The sequence below is a fragment of the Episyrphus balteatus genome, chromosome 4, assembly GCF_945859705.1.
Source record: "Episyrphus balteatus chromosome 4, idEpiBalt1.1, whole genome shotgun sequence".
NCBI classification, from domain to species: Eukaryota; Metazoa; Arthropoda; class Insecta; order Diptera; family Syrphidae; genus Episyrphus; species Episyrphus balteatus.
The window spans coordinates 42510194-42532243 of record NC_079137.1 but is presented as its reverse complement, the minus strand read 5'-3'; the positions used below and the strand labels follow the sequence as shown (position 1 = coordinate 42532243).

Here is a 22050-nt window from a genome sequence, read left to right as displayed (position 1 = left end):
TATTCGTTGGTTTGAAAAAGTTTGGCAGTGTTGTGATTATTTAGTTTTTGGTTGAAATTAAAGACTCAAATAATTATTTACAATGCTTGTTAATTTAAATTACATATTAAAATTCCTTACATGTTTTTTTTTGTAAATAAATAATTGCTTACCACATGTTTATAAATGGATTATATGGAAAATAAGCTTTTAATTAAAAATTTGATGTAAGAAGCTGTGCGTTAGAATTTTGAAATAGCTTAATTATATATTTCCAAGAATTTGAAATAATTCTATTTCAAATTTTGTGCTGTGAAAAGCAAAAAATCCTTAACGTTGTGTGGATGCATTTCAAAAAGGGTACTACAAATCATTTTCCTGTTATTTAAATTGGAAGTGTCAGTTCAAAGTTCTGTTTGTTTGTTTGTTTTTTTTTTTCTACATCTTCTCGAAAATTGTTCAAATGATTTTATTAATTTAATAGTTAGTATCAGCACTTGAAGTTATTTAAATTTTAACAGCATTTTGGAGTTCAAAATTTTTGATTTATATTATGCAGATTTTCGGCATACAGAATTTTATAATATATTGAAACTATCAGTAACCAGTAAACAATTAGGTATTGAAATATAATAAGAAGAAGATGTTTAACCAAATTTGATAAAACCTATATGCTTGTCAAAATTCTGTGCGACAAAATTATGTGGGGTCAAAATACTCTAAGACTATAATTCTGTAGGTATGTCAAAATTCAATTAAAAAGTTGATAACTTTTTATTATTAAAAAGTTAAAGTGACCTCAACTCCATATGCGTTTCGCCCAGGTATGACAGTGGGCTCATCAGTTAGATGCTGTCATACCCTTACTAAGACGCAAAATTTTGGTCCATGAATACAGACCCACTGTCATACCTGGGCGAAACGCATATGGAGTTGAGGTCACTTTAACTTTTTTAATAATAAAAAGTTATTAACTTTTTAATTGAATTATATTCAATCACTCCGCTTAAAAATAAAAATAATTTTCATTATTTTTTTCACTTTGGTATGTCAAAATACTATATGAACAAAATACTGACTTGCAAAATTCTGTTTTGTAAAATTCTGTACTGCAAAATACTGCATTTTCAATACAGTACTTTTCAAGAAATTTCGAGAGCGGGTCAAAATTCTGACTTCAAAATTCTGATTTACAAAATTCTGCTTTTTTCAAGAAAATTCTGTTGTTCAAAATTCTGCTTTTTTTCTATTCTGTCTTTCAAAATTCTGATTTTCAAAATATTGCTTTTCAGAATTCTGCCAGCATTTTTCTTATTTTCTTTTTTAATGTTTTGAATATCAATTTTTATTTGACTAATAAAATAATGTTCGATTATTATTTTTCGAAGATATTTATCATTAAAAACCTTTTATTAATATTTTTTAATTCATTGATTTAAGAAAGCAATCTCAAATAGGCAGCAAATTTTGCTAGAAAAAATATCAAAACGATATTTTTTACATCATTTTTACAGAATTTTGATTTACAGAATTTTGATTTACAGAATTTTGATGTACAGAATTTTGAAATACAGTATTTTGACCAACCAGAAATTTGCTATACAGAATTTTGACTTTCAGAATTTTGTTCGTACAGCCTTTTTCACATACAGAATTTTGACATACAGTATTTTGAATACAGAATTTTGCAACACACAGCATTTTGACCCCAACCCAACCTATATTAATCGGCTTAAGAAATTTAATATATTGTTAAAATTCAAAAGTTTTGAAATCAAAGTTGAAAAACGTTAATTATACATGTTTTATCAAATTGAATATAAAAAGTCAAACGAGTCACACGGACTTGCTTTTATGTTAGAAAGTTTCTTGGAATACTAAAGCTTTTAAAAAATTCATAAAAGATTTTTTTTTAAGAAATTTAAAAATATAAAATTTTAAAATTTTTATAAAATATAGTTTAAAGTTAAAAAACATCTCTTTAAAAGGTTTTAACCTCCAAACAAAGTATGCCATTTAATGTCTTGCAACAAAAAATTTTTAGAAAAACAAGTTGAAAATCGTTAGACCCGTTTAAAAACAAAATATTTTTTTTTAACATAAAAATTCAAAAATTTTTTTCAAAAAAAAAAAAAGTAAGATATTTAAAAGTAATACATTAATCGAAAAAATAAACAAATCTTTCAAAAAAATTTATGGGCCCGTTTTCAAAAAATTGATAGGTATTGCTAAAAAGAAAAAAAATTTTAACTTTTTTTAAAAATCCAAAAATAATTTTTTTTTTATTTTTTTTTTTATAAATTTTAATATTAGAGTCATATGTATGTGAAACCTAAACGAATCCTAAACGAATCCTAAACTTGCTCTTTATGCTATAGCACCTATATCGGAACTTAAAATAAAGTAATTCTAAGAACTTTCAAGCTTATGAAAAGATAATGTTCATTTACTCGTCCTTTCTCCTAAAACATCTCGAAGCTATGAAATCATAAATAACCCCCCGAACAATCAATATTATTTGTTGTTAAAATTAAAAAAAAAATTATACTTTGCGTATGGAAAGTTTAGAAAAACATTTATTCACGCCAAATATTTATTTTAATTTATTTTTCCCCCAAGTGTCATTCCTAGAACAAAAAATGTCAATATTATTTTTGGACCTATTTTTTTTTTTTTTGTTTTTCATAAATAAAAATTCATCGCTCATTTCAAATTCAAAACAAAAAGTCCTTCAAAATAATGAATGTGCGTATTAAGCTCTTATCCCTGTCCTTGATATTATTATGTAGAAGTATTTCTTATTAAATTCAAGAACAAATATCTCAAATATTTTATAAAATTTATGTGGAAAATTCTTGACGGTTATTTTGTTTGAGCGAAAGCCACACTTTTGGTGTTTATATTTGATAAAATAGAAATAATCCTGACAAGGCTTTTCAATTTTTAAGAAAAACATCAGCCGAAATGAGGACAAACACATAAGAAAGTAAACAAAAAGTATAGAAATTTTTAATTAAATTTAATTACAAAATATTCTTTCGCGCACCACGCTGTTTTAATTACATAGGTCTAGACTTACCGTTTAAGTCCCCAAACACGATGCTGGTTGACACAATTTAAACAACAAAAAAAAAAGAGAAAACATAAATCAAGCTCCTTGGTGGGTGCCATGATTCCAATTAAAATCATTAACCTCCAACATGCCAGGCGGGTATTGTCGCACAGTGGGGCAGAATATTTAGAAAATTGGAAAAAAAATTTAAAAGATTGCGACTGTCGACATTTATCAATCTAGATACAAAAACTTCGAAAAAAAAATTTCGAACTTTTATTTGGCTCATATCAAGACCGTTCTAACCGTTTGATTATACATTTTTTACCTTTTTTTTTTAATCTTTAAAGTTTTAAATTTATTTCGACATTGGCTCATACATTTTCCACTGTACATCGTCATTATTTGCCACCAACATTATTTTAAGTCCTATGCCTTTGGTATTGAAATTCCCTACAGATGTCGTAGAAAGGTCAAGATTAATGAGTTTCGCCCCGCGTTCAACCAATCCTGTGTAACAACGATGATGAAGAAAGAAAGTAAGAAAGAATTCTGATTTCAACAAAAAAAAAACATAGCATTTTAGGCTTCACAATTTTAAAGCTTTCTTCTGATGGTCATTTAAGACGTTTGGCTTCTTTAGAATTTTAATACAAAAATATAAGAATCTAGAAAATGTGGATGGAGAGAAAGCACAGCTAGAGCCGACATTGTCCCCAAAGCGCGCATATAATAGAAAACTAATTGGAAAAGGCAGCATTGTAAGTTTCTGCCAAGTTGCAGGTTTTCACCGCCGCTCTCTCCACCCCATCACTGCCGCCACCGTCACAAACTATATCAACCTACCCGCTGTGACATGCCACTTTTGAACATGACCAACGACACCATTTGTGTCAGTCTGCAAAGGATCGTTTAATTATAACTCTGTGGTTATGCGGCACCAAAAAAAGAAGAACAAAGAAAATGGGGGTGTTTTCCCGAACAACGAAAATTGTCCATCTTGTTAAGGCTTGTAATATGAATTCATTTAACTGACGAACGGTTGTTAAGGGGGGGTTAAAAATAATTTTGATGGAAGAATAATGGTGAGATTATTTAAATGAATTAACCCTTGGTTTTTTGGCATAACATTGACATTTATTATGAGAACAGATGAAATTTGGGAGAATGTTTCTGACAGATCGGGATTATTTTTTTACAGAACTGTGGGTAAAGTAATGAATTTGGTGTCAACAAAATTACAAGATTTCTAGTATTGGTGATTGTTCGTATATATTAAAAAGAAACGTCTGCGTTAAAGTTAAGAAAATTAAGATTTTTGAGTTCTTGATAAAAAAAAAATTGATGTTTTGTTCACAATACATCAACTTTATGGTTAGATTTAGACGATGACTTTTTTATATAGGTACTTTTGGAATGTGTTGTGAGTTTTTATATGAATTATGCTTGTGCCAAACTTTAAAATATTTTCTGTTAAAACTTTTGAGTCACCTTAATGTGGTATAGCTAAGTACCCACCATAAGCTATACTTACCACATTAAGGTGAAAAAGTGGATATTAAATTTAAAAAAATTACTCAAAATCAAAAGCTTGACAAGTACCTACAGAAAAATTCCATATGAACGTGATGGAAAAACAAGCTCACAGAATAAAATAGTGATGACAATGACAATATTCCCAATTTAACATTTAAACAAAATTCGTTAAACAATATTCTATTCAAAATAACGTAAGTAAAAATCTTTCTATTCTTTAATATCTAATTAATTTTGATGTTGTGTACGTTCGCTAACCGGCCACACCGACTGACTTATTTTCTTAATTTTTTTTTTAAATCAAGAAGCATAAGAGGAGAAGGTTTAAGGCAAAAAAAATTTAAGATTTTTTAGGGTAAATAGGAGTAACACGACATTTTCTAAACGGTAAGTCGTAAAGAGTTGTTTTAAATGATAGACAAATGTATTGTTTAGTTAAAAAAAGGTATTGAAAAAATTTCAAAACCAAGTTGTGAAGGTTTTTTTTGCATTTTGCACAGAAATTTGAGTTACACCATTAGAAAGATATTAAAAAAAAATTAAATGCACGACTGGGGCCGCACGTACTTGCTCTTTGCAGTTCAAAAGCACTTTTATGTAAGCTTACTTGTAGATTATAAGAGCTGCCTCTATATACATTTTTAAGAAATTTGGTTGATGTAGGGGTAGAGCCGGCATGGAGGCCAAATGTTAGTTAAATACCTAAATTTTTTTTTTATTTGACTTGGCTTTTTTGAGAAAAACTAAAAATGCAGTTTAACTGCAATTACTTTGAATATTACGTATGCAAAATTTAATCAAAATCATTAGAGTCATTTTTGAGAAAATTGCAATAACTACATAATGATGTACGGGAAGAGCCGACATCCGCGATTTAAAAAAATGTAAAGACCATATTTCCACTATCCGTATTTTTTAGAAAATCTAAAAACGCAGTTATGTTAGAACTATATACCTACAGCATTACGTGTGTTAAATTTAATTAAAATCGTTAGAGCCGTTTTCGAAAAAGTTGCAATAACTCTAAAATTTTGTGTGGAAGGTAAACGTTTTAAGCGAGATATTAAAAAACAAAAAAAAAAACAACCTTGTAAATTACGAAAAAAACATCCTAACAAATTTCAAGAAAATCCGTCTACCCGTTTAGGCTGTAGCTACTTGTACAGATGGACGCACGGACGCACCAACGCACCGACGCACAGACCGACGGACGTCATGACGAAACCCACTTTTTTGGACTCCTCCATCATCGTAATGTTAGTTTTGATTAAACCTCGAATTTTTTTTTGACACGAAACCCTATATAGAGCAAGTAAAAATTAGGGGTCTAATACGGATTTTTTTCATAAGCCGTGTATTTTAAAATACAAATTTTTGAAAAACAACTAATTTGTAGGGACATTTTTGAGGAGTCTTTTATTTTTTTGGAATTTTTAAAAGTCTGCAAAAAATCTCAAATATTATACATAGGTTTCAATCATGCGCATGCATGATTGTATGCCTTGACCTTACGCACAGAGGCACTGTCAGTTTTTATTTCATGGATCGATAGGGGTATGTTTAAAAGGCTTAAAACCAATTTCTCACCACCTGATCATTCTTTTAAGCGGAGTTATTCACAAAAATGCATTTTTTAGGTTATTTTACTTCTAAGCTAATATCTTTGCTCCAGTTTGCTGTAGACCAAAAAATAAACATGCATTCTTTCATTTATTTCATTGTATTAAAGTGAGTTACAACAAAATGGCAGCCAGTTAAAGTAAAATTCTAGTTGTTATATTCGTTTTTATTTCGAAAAAAGCTTATATTATGGTAAACATTTTTTTAACCTATTTTGTAGCCCTCTTAATTTCCTGCATTTTACAGAAAAAATCAACTCTTTATCATCAAAGATGACCGAGCAAATGATAAATGAACGCACGAAAAACCGGTGCGAAACCACCCAAAAATATCGTTTTTTGGGAATTACTCGGCTTCCGAATGTCCTACGACAAAAAATGAAGCTATTAATTGTTCGTTACAACATTTTCTATCGATTTGGTGCACATTATTTTTTTTTTTGTTTAAACAAATAGAAAATAAGTTATATTAAGTCAAGAACGTTTTTTTGTTTAGCAAACTCTTGCCTTATTATTTTGTAAACGGTACAAGTCTTGGCTAACAAATAAATTGTAGTCCTTTAAATTATATACAATTTAAAAAAAGCATCATTCCGTAAGAAAAATTTTAAAAATTTCCCTTGTTTATAAGTCGAATAATAGTTCTCAGTGAGAGGGGTTGTTTTCATTGTTTCTTGTTATAAGAGGATTTGTCTCATGTTTTTCATTGGTCATTTGGAACTTTTTTAAAAAATTAATTTCTCGGCTCGTGTTATCAAAAAACTAAACCGACTTTCATGGCTCAAACTGAGTTTTATGGTTTTTCTTATAGTTTCTATGGCCAGAACTGAACGAAATCCAATACAAAAAGAATTATCAAAATTGGTTCACTCAGTCCAAAGTTATGAGGTAACAAACACAAAAAAAAACAGACGAATTAAATACCTCCTTCTTTTTGGAAGTCGGCAAAAACACCAAAATGAAAATATTTTCGTCAGATAATGAATGATTTTTTTAAGAAAAAAAAAAAAAAATACAAAAAGTACCCTTACCTACTTAGTTTTTTTTTGTTTTGGTTGGAAACTTAAAATTTTAAACTTAAATAAGTGCAACAGGTGCAAATTTTCTATAAGACAAATTGAGAATAATCTAAATACTTTCGCAAACAAATATTGACAATTTTGTAGATTTATCGGGAAATTTGCGACTGTTGTCAAAAAATGAGTTGTTAGTAATTTTTAAAAATTGTCATGAATTTTCTGATAAATTTGTATTGAAAAGTTTTTTTTTTTTTTTTGAAACAAAAAAAAACTAAACAGTGCCTACGTTCTGTAACTCTCGCATCGAGAAATTTCTCGCATGAAACACGCAAAGCGGAACAAAAATAATGTGAATCGACACAAAAATCATTTTCTCACATTCGCTTGTTTCTATAAACAAAATTTTCTCGACTTGAAACATTTCGGAATAAAAATGTTTGAAAGACTGGAAAAATGTGAATAAAACTGTGTCTGTAAGAAAATTATCGAAATAATTTCTCGATTGAACTGCCAAAATTACTCACAAGCAAAAAGGATGCGAGAAAGTAAGATATTTGAAAAAAAATTGATATTCTTGTATTAAATGTGAGATGTTAGTTCTGAAAAAGTGTTCACGGTTATTTATTTTTGTATCAATTAAATTTTTAAAATAAAAAAAAGAATATTAAAGAAAAAAAAAAGAAAAAATTTCATGCCCTAACCGTGACTTGAACTCGGTACCTTCCACTCGCTGACCGACTGCCCTACCTTGGGACTACCGAGCCTTGGGATATTTTTTTGTAAAACTATGTCTATGACCTTTGATGTCCAAAGGTAAAAATATTTTCCCTTTTTTTGACAGTTTCCAATAATTCCAATAGAATAAAAAATTTATAGGGTTGCTTCTCACATCGAGATACAGACACAGGTTATTTTTCCAAATAGAGAAACGTATGGAATTTTTGTTTCACAATTTTTCGATGCGAGAAGTTCTCGACTAAGTTACAGAACGTAGGCACAGATTACAATTTTGTCACTAATTGTGACATGCAAATGAGTTACGGTCAAGTACTGAAAGTGAATTGACATGTGTGATTAAAAATGTTAAATATTTATTTCTCAAATGAAAGTGATGAAAATTCTGAAATTCAGTTGTGTGAAGAACCCTGTCCTTGGTATAAAAAAAATAATTAGTAATTTCGCTGAATTTGGGGAATTTTAATTTAATGAAAAATTTCGCTTCAATGAAGGTACAGCTTTTGGTGCTTGAAATGCTTTACAATGACTTAAAAGTGGACCACAGTATTTAAAAAAAATGTCATAAGAAGATTTATGTCAATGACAAATTTGTCTAATAATGAAATTTAATTGACAAGCATGTCACCTCTCAATATGTATATGAAATGGGTGTTTGTGTGACAATTGCAACAAATTTTTAGATTTTTCACCACCTGTCAATGTTAATGAAATAGGGCCCTAGCTATAATACCAATCTCAATTTTGTAAACTAAGGAATACAAACAAAATTGAATAATGGAATCTTACGATCCGATTGGCATTTGTAAACTATGTAAAAACCCGCAGAAATAAGATTTAATGGAAGAACTTTCAAGTTGTTGTTCAAATAACACAACAAACTCTATTATATTATATAAGTATTCAAGTGAACATTTTGTTTTGCTTCCATCTCGATTTAACATTCTACACTCAACTTAACTTTATCATTACACAACTGAGTTTTCTGAACAAGATTCACATTTTAAATGAGTTTGATTATAATATACCATTTCATGACCCCTAGGCTAAAACAGTCAGCTTTCAACAAAAGCATCAGTCTTTCTACCCGCAAAAATATAAACACAATTCTAATCAATTTAAAGCCAACTGTACTACCAAACCCCACTAAATTGAATTAAACAAAAAACCAAACCTGTCACGTTCATAAATTCCATCTTTTCAAATCACATCATGCTCGAAATATTTTAATTAGCTTACCAAGCGTGAAAGGCTTTACTTTTATACATTCCATGCATGACAGCTTGCATGTGCGCATAGAACAAAATAACAAAACAACACACTTGTTCGCTTCTATGATTATATCCCTCAACGCAAAAACATAAACAATATATCGCTAAAACCATCCCCACATTATAATACCCTTAAATCGCTACAGCAATCTCCGAAACAGAAACAAAACCAAGGAAGTTATTATTTTAGACAGGCAAACCAAACATTATAACGCGGGCTGACTCTCATATAGAGTAGCAGAGCTGTAATTTAACATCAAAACAAGTAAACTTTTCCCCCCCAACTCGTGCTCCATAAAGTAGTATATTTTCCGGATCCCTTTTGCCTTTTTTAATTTGCGATTAATTTTATGCAAGTAGGTTAAGCCCGACACACGTAGATTCCTGTGGTGGCTACCCTTTTGCCACTTCTATAAAGGAACCAACGAACAAACCATCACCATGGCCTTGACAAGAAATAAAGGAATTAAGGACCAGACGTTTGCTGCATTATGATCATCTGCATATAAACTCGCACATATCCTTAACACGCACCCTGTTCACATAAGTTATCATAAAGTTCATCGTTAGTTATAGGTTCTATACCTATACAAAGGATGTTGGTATAACACAGAAGAGGCATATAGAACGTCAACAAGTGAACCGGATCCAAGAAGAATGTTAAACGGAAATAATAAAAAAAAATGATGAAACAAAACAAAAAAAATAGGAAAATGGATCCACTTAAAGGGCTCATTAATGTTTCATTATGAAAGCTTATTAAAGCTTCAGATAGAGCGAAAGGAGAATCTAATTAAAAATTGAGTACGCGCTCAGGATGTATAATTTCTCATTATGATTCGTTGGATAGAAAGGGAGTCAACAAAAAAAAAAAGAGAAATCGAAAAAAAAAAAAATCACAAGAGGTCTGCGAAAAAAAGGAGAATGAAAGAAAGTCTTATGGTCTTTGTTAAGTTGTGAGATTAGGGTTAATCTAAGAAGATAAATGTTGCTACTCTTGTTTTTTTTTCTTTTTATGTTGTAAAAAGAAACCATAAAGACTCAACTTATAGCTATTGCTTACTATTACAAGAGTAATAAGATTGAGTTCATATTTCAAAGGATTTTCTTATTTGTTGTATTTTGTTTGATGGAAAATGATGACTTTTTTCATCTTCTTTTAGTAAAAAAGCTCTATATACCTTTGACATAAGCACTCCAAGTATGTATACTCTACCGACTTATAAATTTCAAGATTAACCTGGTTACAGAGATTTTGTGAGAGTTAAAGGCTTAGGGTTAAATTGTTCCACTCTATTCCCTTGAGTGATAATGAGCACATGAATAAAAAGGATTTAGATACTTGCAACGAACTGATTTAGGGGTAAAAGTAGTTTTATTTGTTTCGAAAAGATTTAGACCAATGAGAAGTTAAGTCTTATAATTGATTGTAATAGGAACATTTTGAAGGCTTGTAGTAATTCATTGAGAATTAAATCTTATAAGATTTAATATTGACAAACATCTTTATACTTGAATGGGTTCTTTTCTACTCATAAATTATTCTACTTCAATACAAATTAAAGCAAAATATTTAAAAGGTTGAATATTAGTAGTAATTTTTCACCAAAATGCATGCAAACTCCTCCTTTCTGAAAAATCAAAACAATAATTCTCATTTGGAGTATTTATATTAAATCACGAAATTAACCCGGCACCATAATAGGGGGAAAGAATATTTTCTGATAAAAGTCCTCAACCTTTTTTACTAAGCCATGTTTTTAAGATATCTTCAAATACCTATTGGTGCATTCCTGAAACTCAAAAATTAAAACACAAACATTAATTTATGAATGCAACGACTTTCTTCTGATAGAATTTCGAGTTTCAGTTCAATGATAAAATCATTCATGGATTTTGAAAACAAAAATTAAAACGTCAATTAGTCCAGCCAGTCGTGCATTAAGTTCCAATTTTTGTACATGTTGACTCTTTTGAAAAACTGCAAAGTTTTTGACATCTAGAAATAGGTCAATACTTATTTGGAATCAAAGATGCATAAAAGTGCTTTTTATCAAATAACGAAAAAAAAAATTGTTTACAAAAGTTGTAAATAAAATGTTTGCGTTCAAAACTTTGCTACTTCTGTATTATTAATGTCAAACTTTAAATAATGAAGGAAAGTTGATAATTTGCATTTTTCTAGCTCAATTCTGATGTGTTATCTCTTTAAAATATTTTTTTTTTGTCCAGAAATACTGCGTTTAAATTAATAACGTTAAATATTAAATTAATTAAAAACAACCATTTCTGAAAAGTTTTTTGGAGAATAACCATTTCAGATTAAGGTACGTTTTGAAAAACAATTAAAGTAAAACTAAAATAACACGGTGTAACACTCAAAATATACGCGGGCGGAGACCTATCAGGTTTTGTAGAGCTAGTCGCACTGAATACGAAACGGTATTTGAAAATCCCCTAACACCCCCAAAATCTGGAGTTACAGGCAAAAAACGGTTTTTTTAACCTTCACCCATTGAAAAAATTCTATCTTCGACAATTTTTTACCCATTTTCAAAAACTATTGGTAATATTATATTGATTTAAAAATAAGAATCAAATGCACAATTTTGCCTTTCGAAAATAGTATCATTTATTACTGTAAGTGTTGCCGTTGTTTTTAAAAATTTTTTTTTTATTTTGATAATTTTTTTTTTAGAAAAATGCCCCTCCCACCTAAACGGGGGGAGATAGACCCCCCTCCCAAAGAAAAAAAATGTTTGTATTGAGCTCCTCTACAAAAACCCTTCATCAAATCCTGGCGCCCAACTTATCCTACTACGTGCCGAAACAACATTTTTGTTCTATACCTAAAAGTTCGAATTTCTGTATCTGGGTTGAAATTGAAAAATTTTTTTTTCTAAGCCAATTTTGAAGTGATTTTCATAAAAAATACCTCGATCAATTGGGAAATAGATATAGTTTTAGAATATATTTTTTAAATAGCATGTTGTTTTGAAAACATATACTTTAAATTGATGCCGAAGTTGGGCAAATGACAAAAAAAATTTAATTTTTGAACTTTGATAGCTTATAAATTCTAAGTGGTTTAACCGAGTTACATGTTTTATACATTGTTAAAAAGGTATATTTATCTTCTATCAGAAACTGTAAAAAAATCGAAAATGGGTAAAAAATTGTCGAAGCTAGAATTTTTTCAATGGGTGAAGGTCCAAAAAACCGTTTTTTGCCCGTAACTATAGATTTTGGGGGTGTTAGGGGATTTTCAAATACCGTTTCGTATTCAGTGCGACTAGCTCTACAAAACCTGATAGGCCTCCGCCCGCGTATATTTTAAAACCTCATTTTTGTAACACCGTGTAATTGCTTTTACAAAAATATCAATTTAAAAATCAATTTTCTGGTTTATATATTAGAAAGAAGCATTAAAATGCAGTTCGTTTATTTTTACACCTTGCTTCTAATATTCAAATCAGTTTTGAACATCTTTTAACTGTTTAAAAATAAGTGCAAAAGATTAATTAGTTGGATTAATTTGTGACTGATGAAAAATTTTTATTAACTGTTAAAGGTTTTCTATAGAAAATATGTTACACATACGCCACAGTGACTTTTTCTTACATAATAAGACTGAGCTGCAAAATTAAAGAAACTACTAAGAAATAAGTACAAAAAACGTCAAGTCTTCTTTCTGTTGGATCTCAAAACCATTTTAGAAGTTATTAAATTTATGAGGAACGAATTTTTTGTTGTTTTAAATGTCTTATAAAAATATTTATACCTTATTTACAAAAACTATTTACATGAGGCTGTTAAATTCGTAACAATTTTGACTATAAGAGTACGTGCTAATTATCAGTTAATATCATAAATAGCATTTTTTCTTTTAAATTAATATTGTTGAATTAAATATATAACTATCCATGCCTAAGATCCAAATAATATATTTTTAGGTTTGGATATATGTATCTTTTCCAATTTCCACCATTATAAATGCATTAATTACATTCTTGTTTTTCAATCCTGGGTAAGAATGTAAAATTTTGAGAATTAAGATGAAAGAAAAGAGTTTGTAAATTGGTGTAAGTTGGGAACGTAAATGTGTCATTTTTATGGATTTTATGTTAAACCATACAAAAGTTAGTAACAGATTTTTATTTTTAACAAATCTGGTTGAGTTGTCCGTTTTTTTTGAAGAATGACATTCTTTTAGAAAATAAATACAAATCTTTATTGTAAAAGTTTGATAAAAATTCAATATGAAATAGAGGATTTTTCAATATAACAAATAACTATAAATTTTAATGCTAACTATAACTATAAACTATTTATTAAACAAGTACTCCTTTTGTCTCTATTCTTGAATTTTTTTTTTTTTTTCTGAAGAAAAAAACTTTCTTTGCAAAACCAATTTTCAACTATATGTATTTATTTTTTGATTTCTTTCAGAAAAACTTAAAATGCTCGATATAACACGTGATAAACCCGTTAAAATTGCAGTCAAAGTTGCCGTTCCTGTTCGTGATCATCCAAAGGTGAGTTAAATTATTTTCAATTCTATAAAAACCAAAAAGCCAAAAACCACTCTTGTATAAATACCAAACGAAAACGACCATTCCAAACATCAAATCACAAAAATCATTCTAAACCATTTATCAGAAGAAATACCAACCAATACGATACAAAAAAAAAAAACACTAAAAATCGTTTAATTTTTCCAGTTCAATTTCGTTGGCAAACTACTCGGTCCTAAAGGCAATTCCATGAAACGCCTGCAGGAAGACACAATGTGCAAAATGGCAGTCCTTGGTCGGGGCTCGATGCGAGATCGAAAAAAAGAAGAAGAGCTTCGTGCCAGCGGCGATAGTCGCTATGCACATCTTTTCGAGGACCTCCATGTAGAGATTTCAACATTTGCAGCCCCTGCTGAAGCACATGCTAGAATTGCCTATGCGTTGGCAGAGGTACGACGGTTTTTGGTTCCGGTGAGTAGAGAGAATTTATTTTCTTTTTGTTGTTGTTGTTGTTGTTTCATTTTTGTGTGTTTTCTTATTTATGCGTTTGAATTTGAATGAAAATGTGAGACCGAAACCAGGTGCGGATGATATGAATAGTACAGAGGGGTTCCTGGAAAAATTCGCAAATGGAAGACTTCTCATGCCTTAAAAAGCCTTTTCGCGAAAAGCACATCACAAATTCTGCATTTCACTTGAAAAACAACGAGTCCTTTCCAAGAAACTCCTCACCACACAAAATTTTGCTAACGAAAATTACTTCTCACATTAACTTCAATGTCTATATGTCTTACCTCTCACCATTTTCCCTTGTGATGAGCATCCGCCCCTGTTGGAAATGAAGTGCAAAAAAAAAATCCAATCAACTTCAAATTGTATCTATATCGTTGTTGTGAAATGTCAATTAAGGATGTGTGCAGGTGGAATTGTTGGGAGTGTGTGGTTGACAAATATAATGCTCCCTAAAACCAAAAGCAATTGCGTGACGATATTGTCGAGAAACTCGAGGGTGTCTCTGGCAGAAGCAATTTTTTTCCCCCAAAAAGGGGGGAGAGAATGATTCATTTTATGAGGATGATTGCAGATGTTTTGGAGATTTTTTTTTTTTATTTTTTTAGGAGCTTCTCACTCCTCCTCCAGCCACAAATGAGTTCATCAGAAACTGTCAGAGGAAGAGGCTGGTTGTGATACATAAAAATATATGTATGATACTTTTTTTCAGAGCATAAATGAACTTTTGAGATTTTTTTTCTATTCTATTTAACTCCCCCATATTGCTAACATTATATTGCTTAAAGAGCCAAAATATTAAATGACTCTTTAAGAGCTTATGTGTGCCTTTCCTAAGAGGAACTCTTTATTGTAAGCTCTGTAGACAGAGTAAATATTTGTAAAGATACCCACTTCTTTTTTCGGAAGCAAAAGCAAAAAAGGAGGTTCTTTTTTGAAGTGATTTCAATTTACCTCGCACGTCTTATGTTTCAAGGGGAGATATTTTTCTAAGATATAATTTTTTTTTGGCACAGACAATTTCCTGATTATTTTTCATTTTTTTTTTTATTGAAAAGGATGTTATAAAAAGAATACAATTTACACACAGTGTTGGCTGGTTATGAATTAAATTGGTGATGGAAAAAACAATTTTTTTATGAGAAGAAGCATTTATACTCAATTTGTTCAAAGATAAAATAAAGAAGCTCTTTTTTTTAATAAATAAATTGATTCAATCATTTGCGATGACTTTCAATTAAATTAAATGAAAAATACTGAAAACATAGATCTCTCTAGCACTTGCTTTTATAGATAAACTATGATCAGATTTGTAAGTATTTAACAAATAAAATAAAGAATAGAATTGAATTCTTACTTATAAAATAATAAATTGGCGTATTGCCGCAGCAAAGGCAAAGTTGTCATCCACATTATTTACAAGTTGTATGGGTACACTGTGGCGTATACGTACTTTTTAGTGTATATTTTTTGGATTTTTTTTTTTATCTATTAATTTACAAGAACAAGAACAATTGGAGATATGACTTTGTTCTTATTTGTTTTTCATTACAGTTCCTAGTTTGTCCTTTAACCCTCTGTCGTCACACGGGTGCGAATTTGGCAGGACAAAAATAAAAGGTGGTCACTAAAAAGTGTCTTTATAAGGGTGAAAATACATTTTTTGGAAAAGTGAAAACAATATTCGAATTCCTCAAAAAATTCTACATCAATTTCATATATTTTTCTTTATAAAATAGTGAGACCCAAAAAAGTTCTAGCGACATGAAAAAGTATAAAATAAAATCGCGAAAAAAGGGTGTGCCTACAGAGGGTTAAAAGAAGGTTTTAATTTTGCTGAAAAATTGTTAAAAATGGCACTACGTTAGAAAAATTTGGGACTAGTAGGTAGTTTTTAAGAAAAATGAGGGAACTAGCAACTATTACCAAGACATCCTTTGATTAAAAGGTAATAGTTGTGAAGTTTAGTGAAAGTGTTTATATGAATTTCAAGAACGAAAAGAGTTTATATAAATATCCAAGATTAGAGGATGTTTTTTGGACAGAAATGAAAAAATTAGATCTACCAACTAAAATTTTACTTTGGAGTAATGGAAATATCTTGTGCATGATTTGAAGTAATTTTTTTAATGCCGAGATAAATAAAAACAACTCTTTTTATTTTCAAGATGCAGATTTTTTAAATTTAGGTTGTTAAGCACTCTTAAAAATATTCTAATGCAACCATCGCTTAGAAATAAAATTCAAGTTATAAAATCGAACTTTTTATTCTACTCCAAAGAAAAAATTTGGATGGACAAATAAACATTTTTAGTTCCAAATCCTGCCATTTCCAAAATTTTCTCACATTTTCTTTTTCAAAATTTGTCGTAAAAAAAAGTTTTATTCAACCTTCAGTTACTAAAAAAAAACTCCAGCATCGTCAATTTTCATCAAATTTCAATGTTTTTATATGTTAAGGGAATATTAAAAGTATTATCATCAATACTATAAAACTATACTGAAAAAGACTTCATGAGGTCAAGAATGTCCAAAATACTGTTTTTTTTTTTATAATTTTTGTCCACTTTGATATCGATTTTTTGCATATACATGGGATTTCTAATTTATATTTATTTGTTTATAAGCAGCAATTATTTTCAAATTCAATGACGACTCTTTATGAAAATTTGTTGAGAATCGACAGAGAAAAAACAAGTGGAAAACCATCATTCAGATCTGTTGAAAATTTACGATGCCAAAAATTCCTTATTTCCAGATTTTAGGGGTGTATTGAAATTTGTTATCAGTAAGACGAGCCCTTAAAGACGTGATAAACCGACTATTTTTTAGTGTTAAACAGTGTTATAATTCAAAAAATGTAATCGTTATCTATTTCGTAATTGGGATCTTTTTTTACCAAAGTACACGCAGATTTTGTTTAAAAAAAGTATAGTTTTGCATATTTACCTGCCATGGTACAGTGAACAAAAATCAAAAAACTAACAAGTTTGAACCAATGCTCCTTACTGGTTTGGGCTGTCACCTGATTTGCAATATTGCGTTTTAATCGTTTAAAAATTGTTAGGCAGTTCACAATGCTACGATTTTGTATTCTATTGATGCAAAAAAAAGAAAAAAAAAACTTTCTCCCTTGGAATATGTGTCCACATCACCAAAAGTAAAGACAGCGACCACCTGTCGAAGTATTAAGTAATAAGTAATAATCTTTGCTGATGATCCAGATTTTTGTTGTTAAAAAACTTGGTTCAATTTCACGCTGATTTTGAAATATTTTTCATTTCATAAGTGGTTCCAATATGTTTTTTTTATTTTATTTCAAATCTCCATTAGATTTAAACAAAAAATAAAGCATAAATACATCTAACTTCCAAATTAAAAAATGCTATGATCTTAAAATAGATTTCATTATATACACAAAACATTCGTAGCATAATTTTTTTAAGGTTCAGTTTCTCATGGAATGTCCCTTTTATAAATTGTTAATCAATCTATGTTATTTTTTACTTAAACATTTTGCAATAAAATGTGTTAAAACGACTTTAAATTAAAGTCGGTTGCCTTTGTTATCCTTGGTTTATTTTTTCTAAATAGTGAAGTTACGAAGTGGCTTCGGATTGAGGTTAAGTTTGTCAACTAGTCAAAGTAGAATGTTGAATCCCATATCAGCTTAAAAATGAAATTGGTTCTTATTACTTGTCCATTGAGATGCTATCCAAGATTTCCATGGAATTTAGGTAACTTGGTGGTATTTGCACAAGATAGTCGTCTAGTCGTTTTTTCTAGACTTGTTTCACATTTAATATAAGTAGTATAGGTACACAATATTCTGTCCAAAGAATGATTAAAAATAATAGCATGTTTTTAACTCCTTTCTTCCAGATTCCCATAATTTTTGCCGTTTTTCACATCAAAGCACTGACTAACAGATTTCGACTAAACTAACTTCATAGCCTTGGATTTTCGATAGTTTGCACTATTTTTTTAGGAAACCTACAAAATTGGTTCATTTGATGTATTCTTGTCATCAAACTTCCAGTTGTTTGTAACTCAATTACATGCTATATTTTTACACTCCCATTACTTTGACGCCAATAAATAAGTTCCAAAAACTAAACTTTTTTTAAATCGTTTAGGATCAACTAAAACGTTTCGATTATGTTGTCATATTATGTTCAATCGTCAAATATAATCTTAATCCCCAAGAAATTACTCGATTTTAGATATCTTTCCAGGAAGGAATCCTTCCTGTTGGGTTATTATCGATTAGACACCCAAAATGATTGCAATATGGTTTTACTGTGGCAGAAGGTAATATCAATAAAAATGTCATCAAGTCATACCAATCTGCCATCTAATGTCAATTAAAAGAACACTTCCTCGTAAATTATTACATTTTGTCACGAAGCTGATTGTCCTGTCATTTTCTAACATTTTTTTTTTTTTAATTTCATCGCAATTCTGTATAAAATTTGATTTATTTTTTTTTTTGCGCTTTACGACAGAAGTGGTTTAATTTTATTTCACGCGTCACACCTGCTGCAGCCGTTAAAACCTGGAGAATATTAAAACTTGTGATTTATTTTTTCTTTTCCTAAATTTTTTTTTTTCACTTGCAAATAGATAGACATAAAGTGTTAGAAAGAGAAGAGAAACGATGAGGATGTATAAAAAAAAAAAAACTCATCATCCATTAACCACCGACCGAAAAACAGTGAACTGTGTATTGCTGGTATTGCCTTGGGTTGAAAGTCAAACACGATTCTTTAATTATGTAGTTCCAGGAAGTAAATGTGCCATGAGGATGAGGAGGATGATGATGATGATGGTTCGCTAGTCTCCGAAGAGGGGAAGTAAAATGAGTACATAACCAAACTCACTTTAGTTTTATTGCCACCCCTTAAAATACTATACAACAGCAACACAGTGTATACAAAATCAGGGATGTTATATTTTTTTGAAAGTTCATTTTAATAATATAATAAGTTAGTAGCAAAGTTAATAGCCATTTCAAATCAACTAAACCCAAATTTGGATATTATATTATTATATTATTAGTTTTAGGTGGTCCTGGTGTTATTCGCCTTTTTGAACTTTTCATAAAAAAAAAAAAAAAAATGTTCTCTAAAAACAAAACAACTAAAATGAACTACTGGGTCGGTCGTCCTTACTCTTATGACAAAAATGCATCTAATGTCGAAACTTTTTAAATTAATTGAAATTAATAATAAATTTTTTTTAAGGATATATATGTAGGATTCAGGATTCCGTATTAAAAGAAAATACTTTTTATTTGAACATTTATAACTTTATTCGAACTAGTAATTTATAACATAACTTATGCGCACGACCGGCCAGATCAAATGACAATTTAACTCTAATTTGCTTTTTCTCTTTTACCCAAAATTAACCAAGGGGACGCGATCTACTTTTGTTCTCGTTCTTGTTTCTTTTGTTCGTTGTCTAGGGTTTGTGTTCGTATTGTTGTATGGTATTTGTGTGCGTATGTTTATCTAAAGGTCTGGTGTCGGTCGTACGTTATCACTGGTAATGGGTTCATCCCACAATCGGCGATCCTGACGGTTCATTCGTCCCGAATGTTGGATCCCAGGGTTTCATGTTTTCGGCTACGGTCGTTGTTTGCTTAGGACCTTCATGTTCGCCAACTTTCTCGACATCGTATCTCCCATGTTCTCTTTTATCTACGATCTTATAGGGTCCCATGAACTTTGGTCTGAGTTTCATTCCGGTTCCGAACTGTGTGCGCTTAATGGCGACTAGTTCATTTATCTCATACTCCGTCTCGAGTTTTCGATTTCTGTCGTAGTACTTTTTGTTTTCTGCTTGAACGGCTGCGATGTTACGGCACACTGCCTTTCTCAGCTCATCTCGTTCTGCATGTAATTCTTGAACTGCTTCTTCATCTAACCACTCTTTCAATTCTGGATACTCTGACAATCTCATCTCTAACCCGGTTAGGATCTGGAACGGACTAAATTTCGTGCTTCTTGACGGTGAGTTGTTTAGAATCTGCTGCACTCGATCTACATGTTTATACCAGTTGATTGGACTACCTTGACAAGCCTTTGCTAACATCGGAACGATGATCTTGTGTATCCTCTCGACCTGACCGTTTCCTCGCGGTACACCAGTTGCGATTGTCAGATGTAGGATATCTTCGGTTTCACAGTAGCTCTGGAAGGCAGTTGACGTAAAAGCTGTACCCCTGTCCGATATTATTCTTCGTGGATTTCCAAAGATACTCGCTTGTTTGGTTAACCGGTCCAAAACCTCCGCTGTTCCTGTGCTCTTCGTTGGATAGAGCCAGACGAATTTAGAGAACGCGTCTACCACTACCAAGATGTGGTTGTACAACTTGTGGGTCTGTTCCATTGGTCCTACATGATCTATATGGTATGTTCCAAGTGGTTTGTCTTCTTTGTTGATTGGCCGTAACAAACCCTCTTTTTTGCCTTGTTTGGATTCGGAGATCAGACACTTCACACATCCTCGCACTGTCTCGGTTACCTTTTGGGTCACACCTGGTATAAAGAACGATTTTTCTAGCAAGTCTTGGGTTTTCTTAACGGAAAAATGCCCTTGCTGATGTGCAATCCCAATTATTTCTTTCTCCATGCCCGAAGGTATTACTACAAGTTCCTTAACGGGATCCTTGCATAACACACCTGCCTTAATGAAGAAATCTTCATATTGATCCTTTTCTAGAATCTTTCGGACTGCTTTAGTCCACTCATCTTGCAACTGCGCCTCTTTTATTCGATGACTTAGCGAATCTTCAATCATGAGGCTGTACACTCTGCTTAAAGCATCAACGTGCTGCATCTTGGAGCTTGAACGATGCTCATATTCGCATTTAAATTGCTTGAGAAACATTGACCATCGAGCGATTTTAGGAGGAACATCATCTTTTTTCATGGTCTGCGTGAACGCCTTACAGTCGGTGACGACTTTAAATTTCATGCCTAGAACATATACGCGCCACTTTTTTAGCGCCTCTATAATCGCTAATACCTCCAGTTCATATGAATGGTAGGTTTCTTCCACCTCGCTGGTCTTCCGACTCATGAATTCAACTGGATGTAACTTTTGATCTTCTGAATCTTTCTGCAGCAGTACCGCACCGTAACCGTATTTACATGCATCTGTGTGGATCTCAGTTTCTGCTTGTGGATTGAACAGCTTAAGTACCGGTGCTTTAACGAGCGAATCCTTAAGTTGTTTAAACGCAATCAGTTGTTCATCATTCAAAACAAATTTAATGTCTTTCCGCAACAAATCTGAGAGTGGCTTTGCTATTGTTGCATACCCTTCAACGAACCTTCTAAAATACGATGTCAGTCCCAGAAAACGTTGAAGTGTCTTTGGGTCTCTTGGCAACGGATAATCTGCAACTGCTCTTGTTTTTTCATCGGATGGCTTGATGGAACTATTTTCGATAATATATCCCAGAAATTTAATTCTCGTCTGTAGAAATTGACACTTCTTCCAGTTTAACCGTAAACCGTACCTCTCAGCTACTTCTAGCACAAGTTTTAGTTTCGAGATTCCTTCCTCTACATCTTTAGATGGTATGATGAGATCGTCCATATACACCTCTACAACACGATTGTGGATTAGCGTCCTATATATCGCGTGTATGTACCTGCAGAATACTGCTGGCGAGTTAGATATTCCAAATGGAACGTACAGAAATTCAAATTGTTCATCTTGGGTGACGAACGCTGTGTATTTTCTTGACCTAGGATCCATTGGAACATGGAAGAATCCATTCTTCAAATCAAGTGTTGTGAAGAC

General features: G+C 31.0%; 1 protein-coding gene across 3 annotated transcripts in view; it reads left to right on the top strand.

Annotated features, from left to right (window-relative positions):
• Positions 1-22050, top strand: part of LOC129917672 (uncharacterized) — a 139494-nt gene that overhangs the window by 82436 nt on the left and 35008 nt on the right. For all 3 annotated transcript variants that reach the window (XM_055997714.1, XM_055997716.1, XM_055997715.1), the window contains exons 3-4: positions 13661-13746; positions 13933-14196. In XM_055997714.1, coding sequence (XP_055853689.1) covers positions 13661-13746; positions 13933-14196 — 350 coding nt within the window. The remainder of the gene's footprint in view (positions 1-13660; positions 13747-13932; positions 14197-22050) is intronic.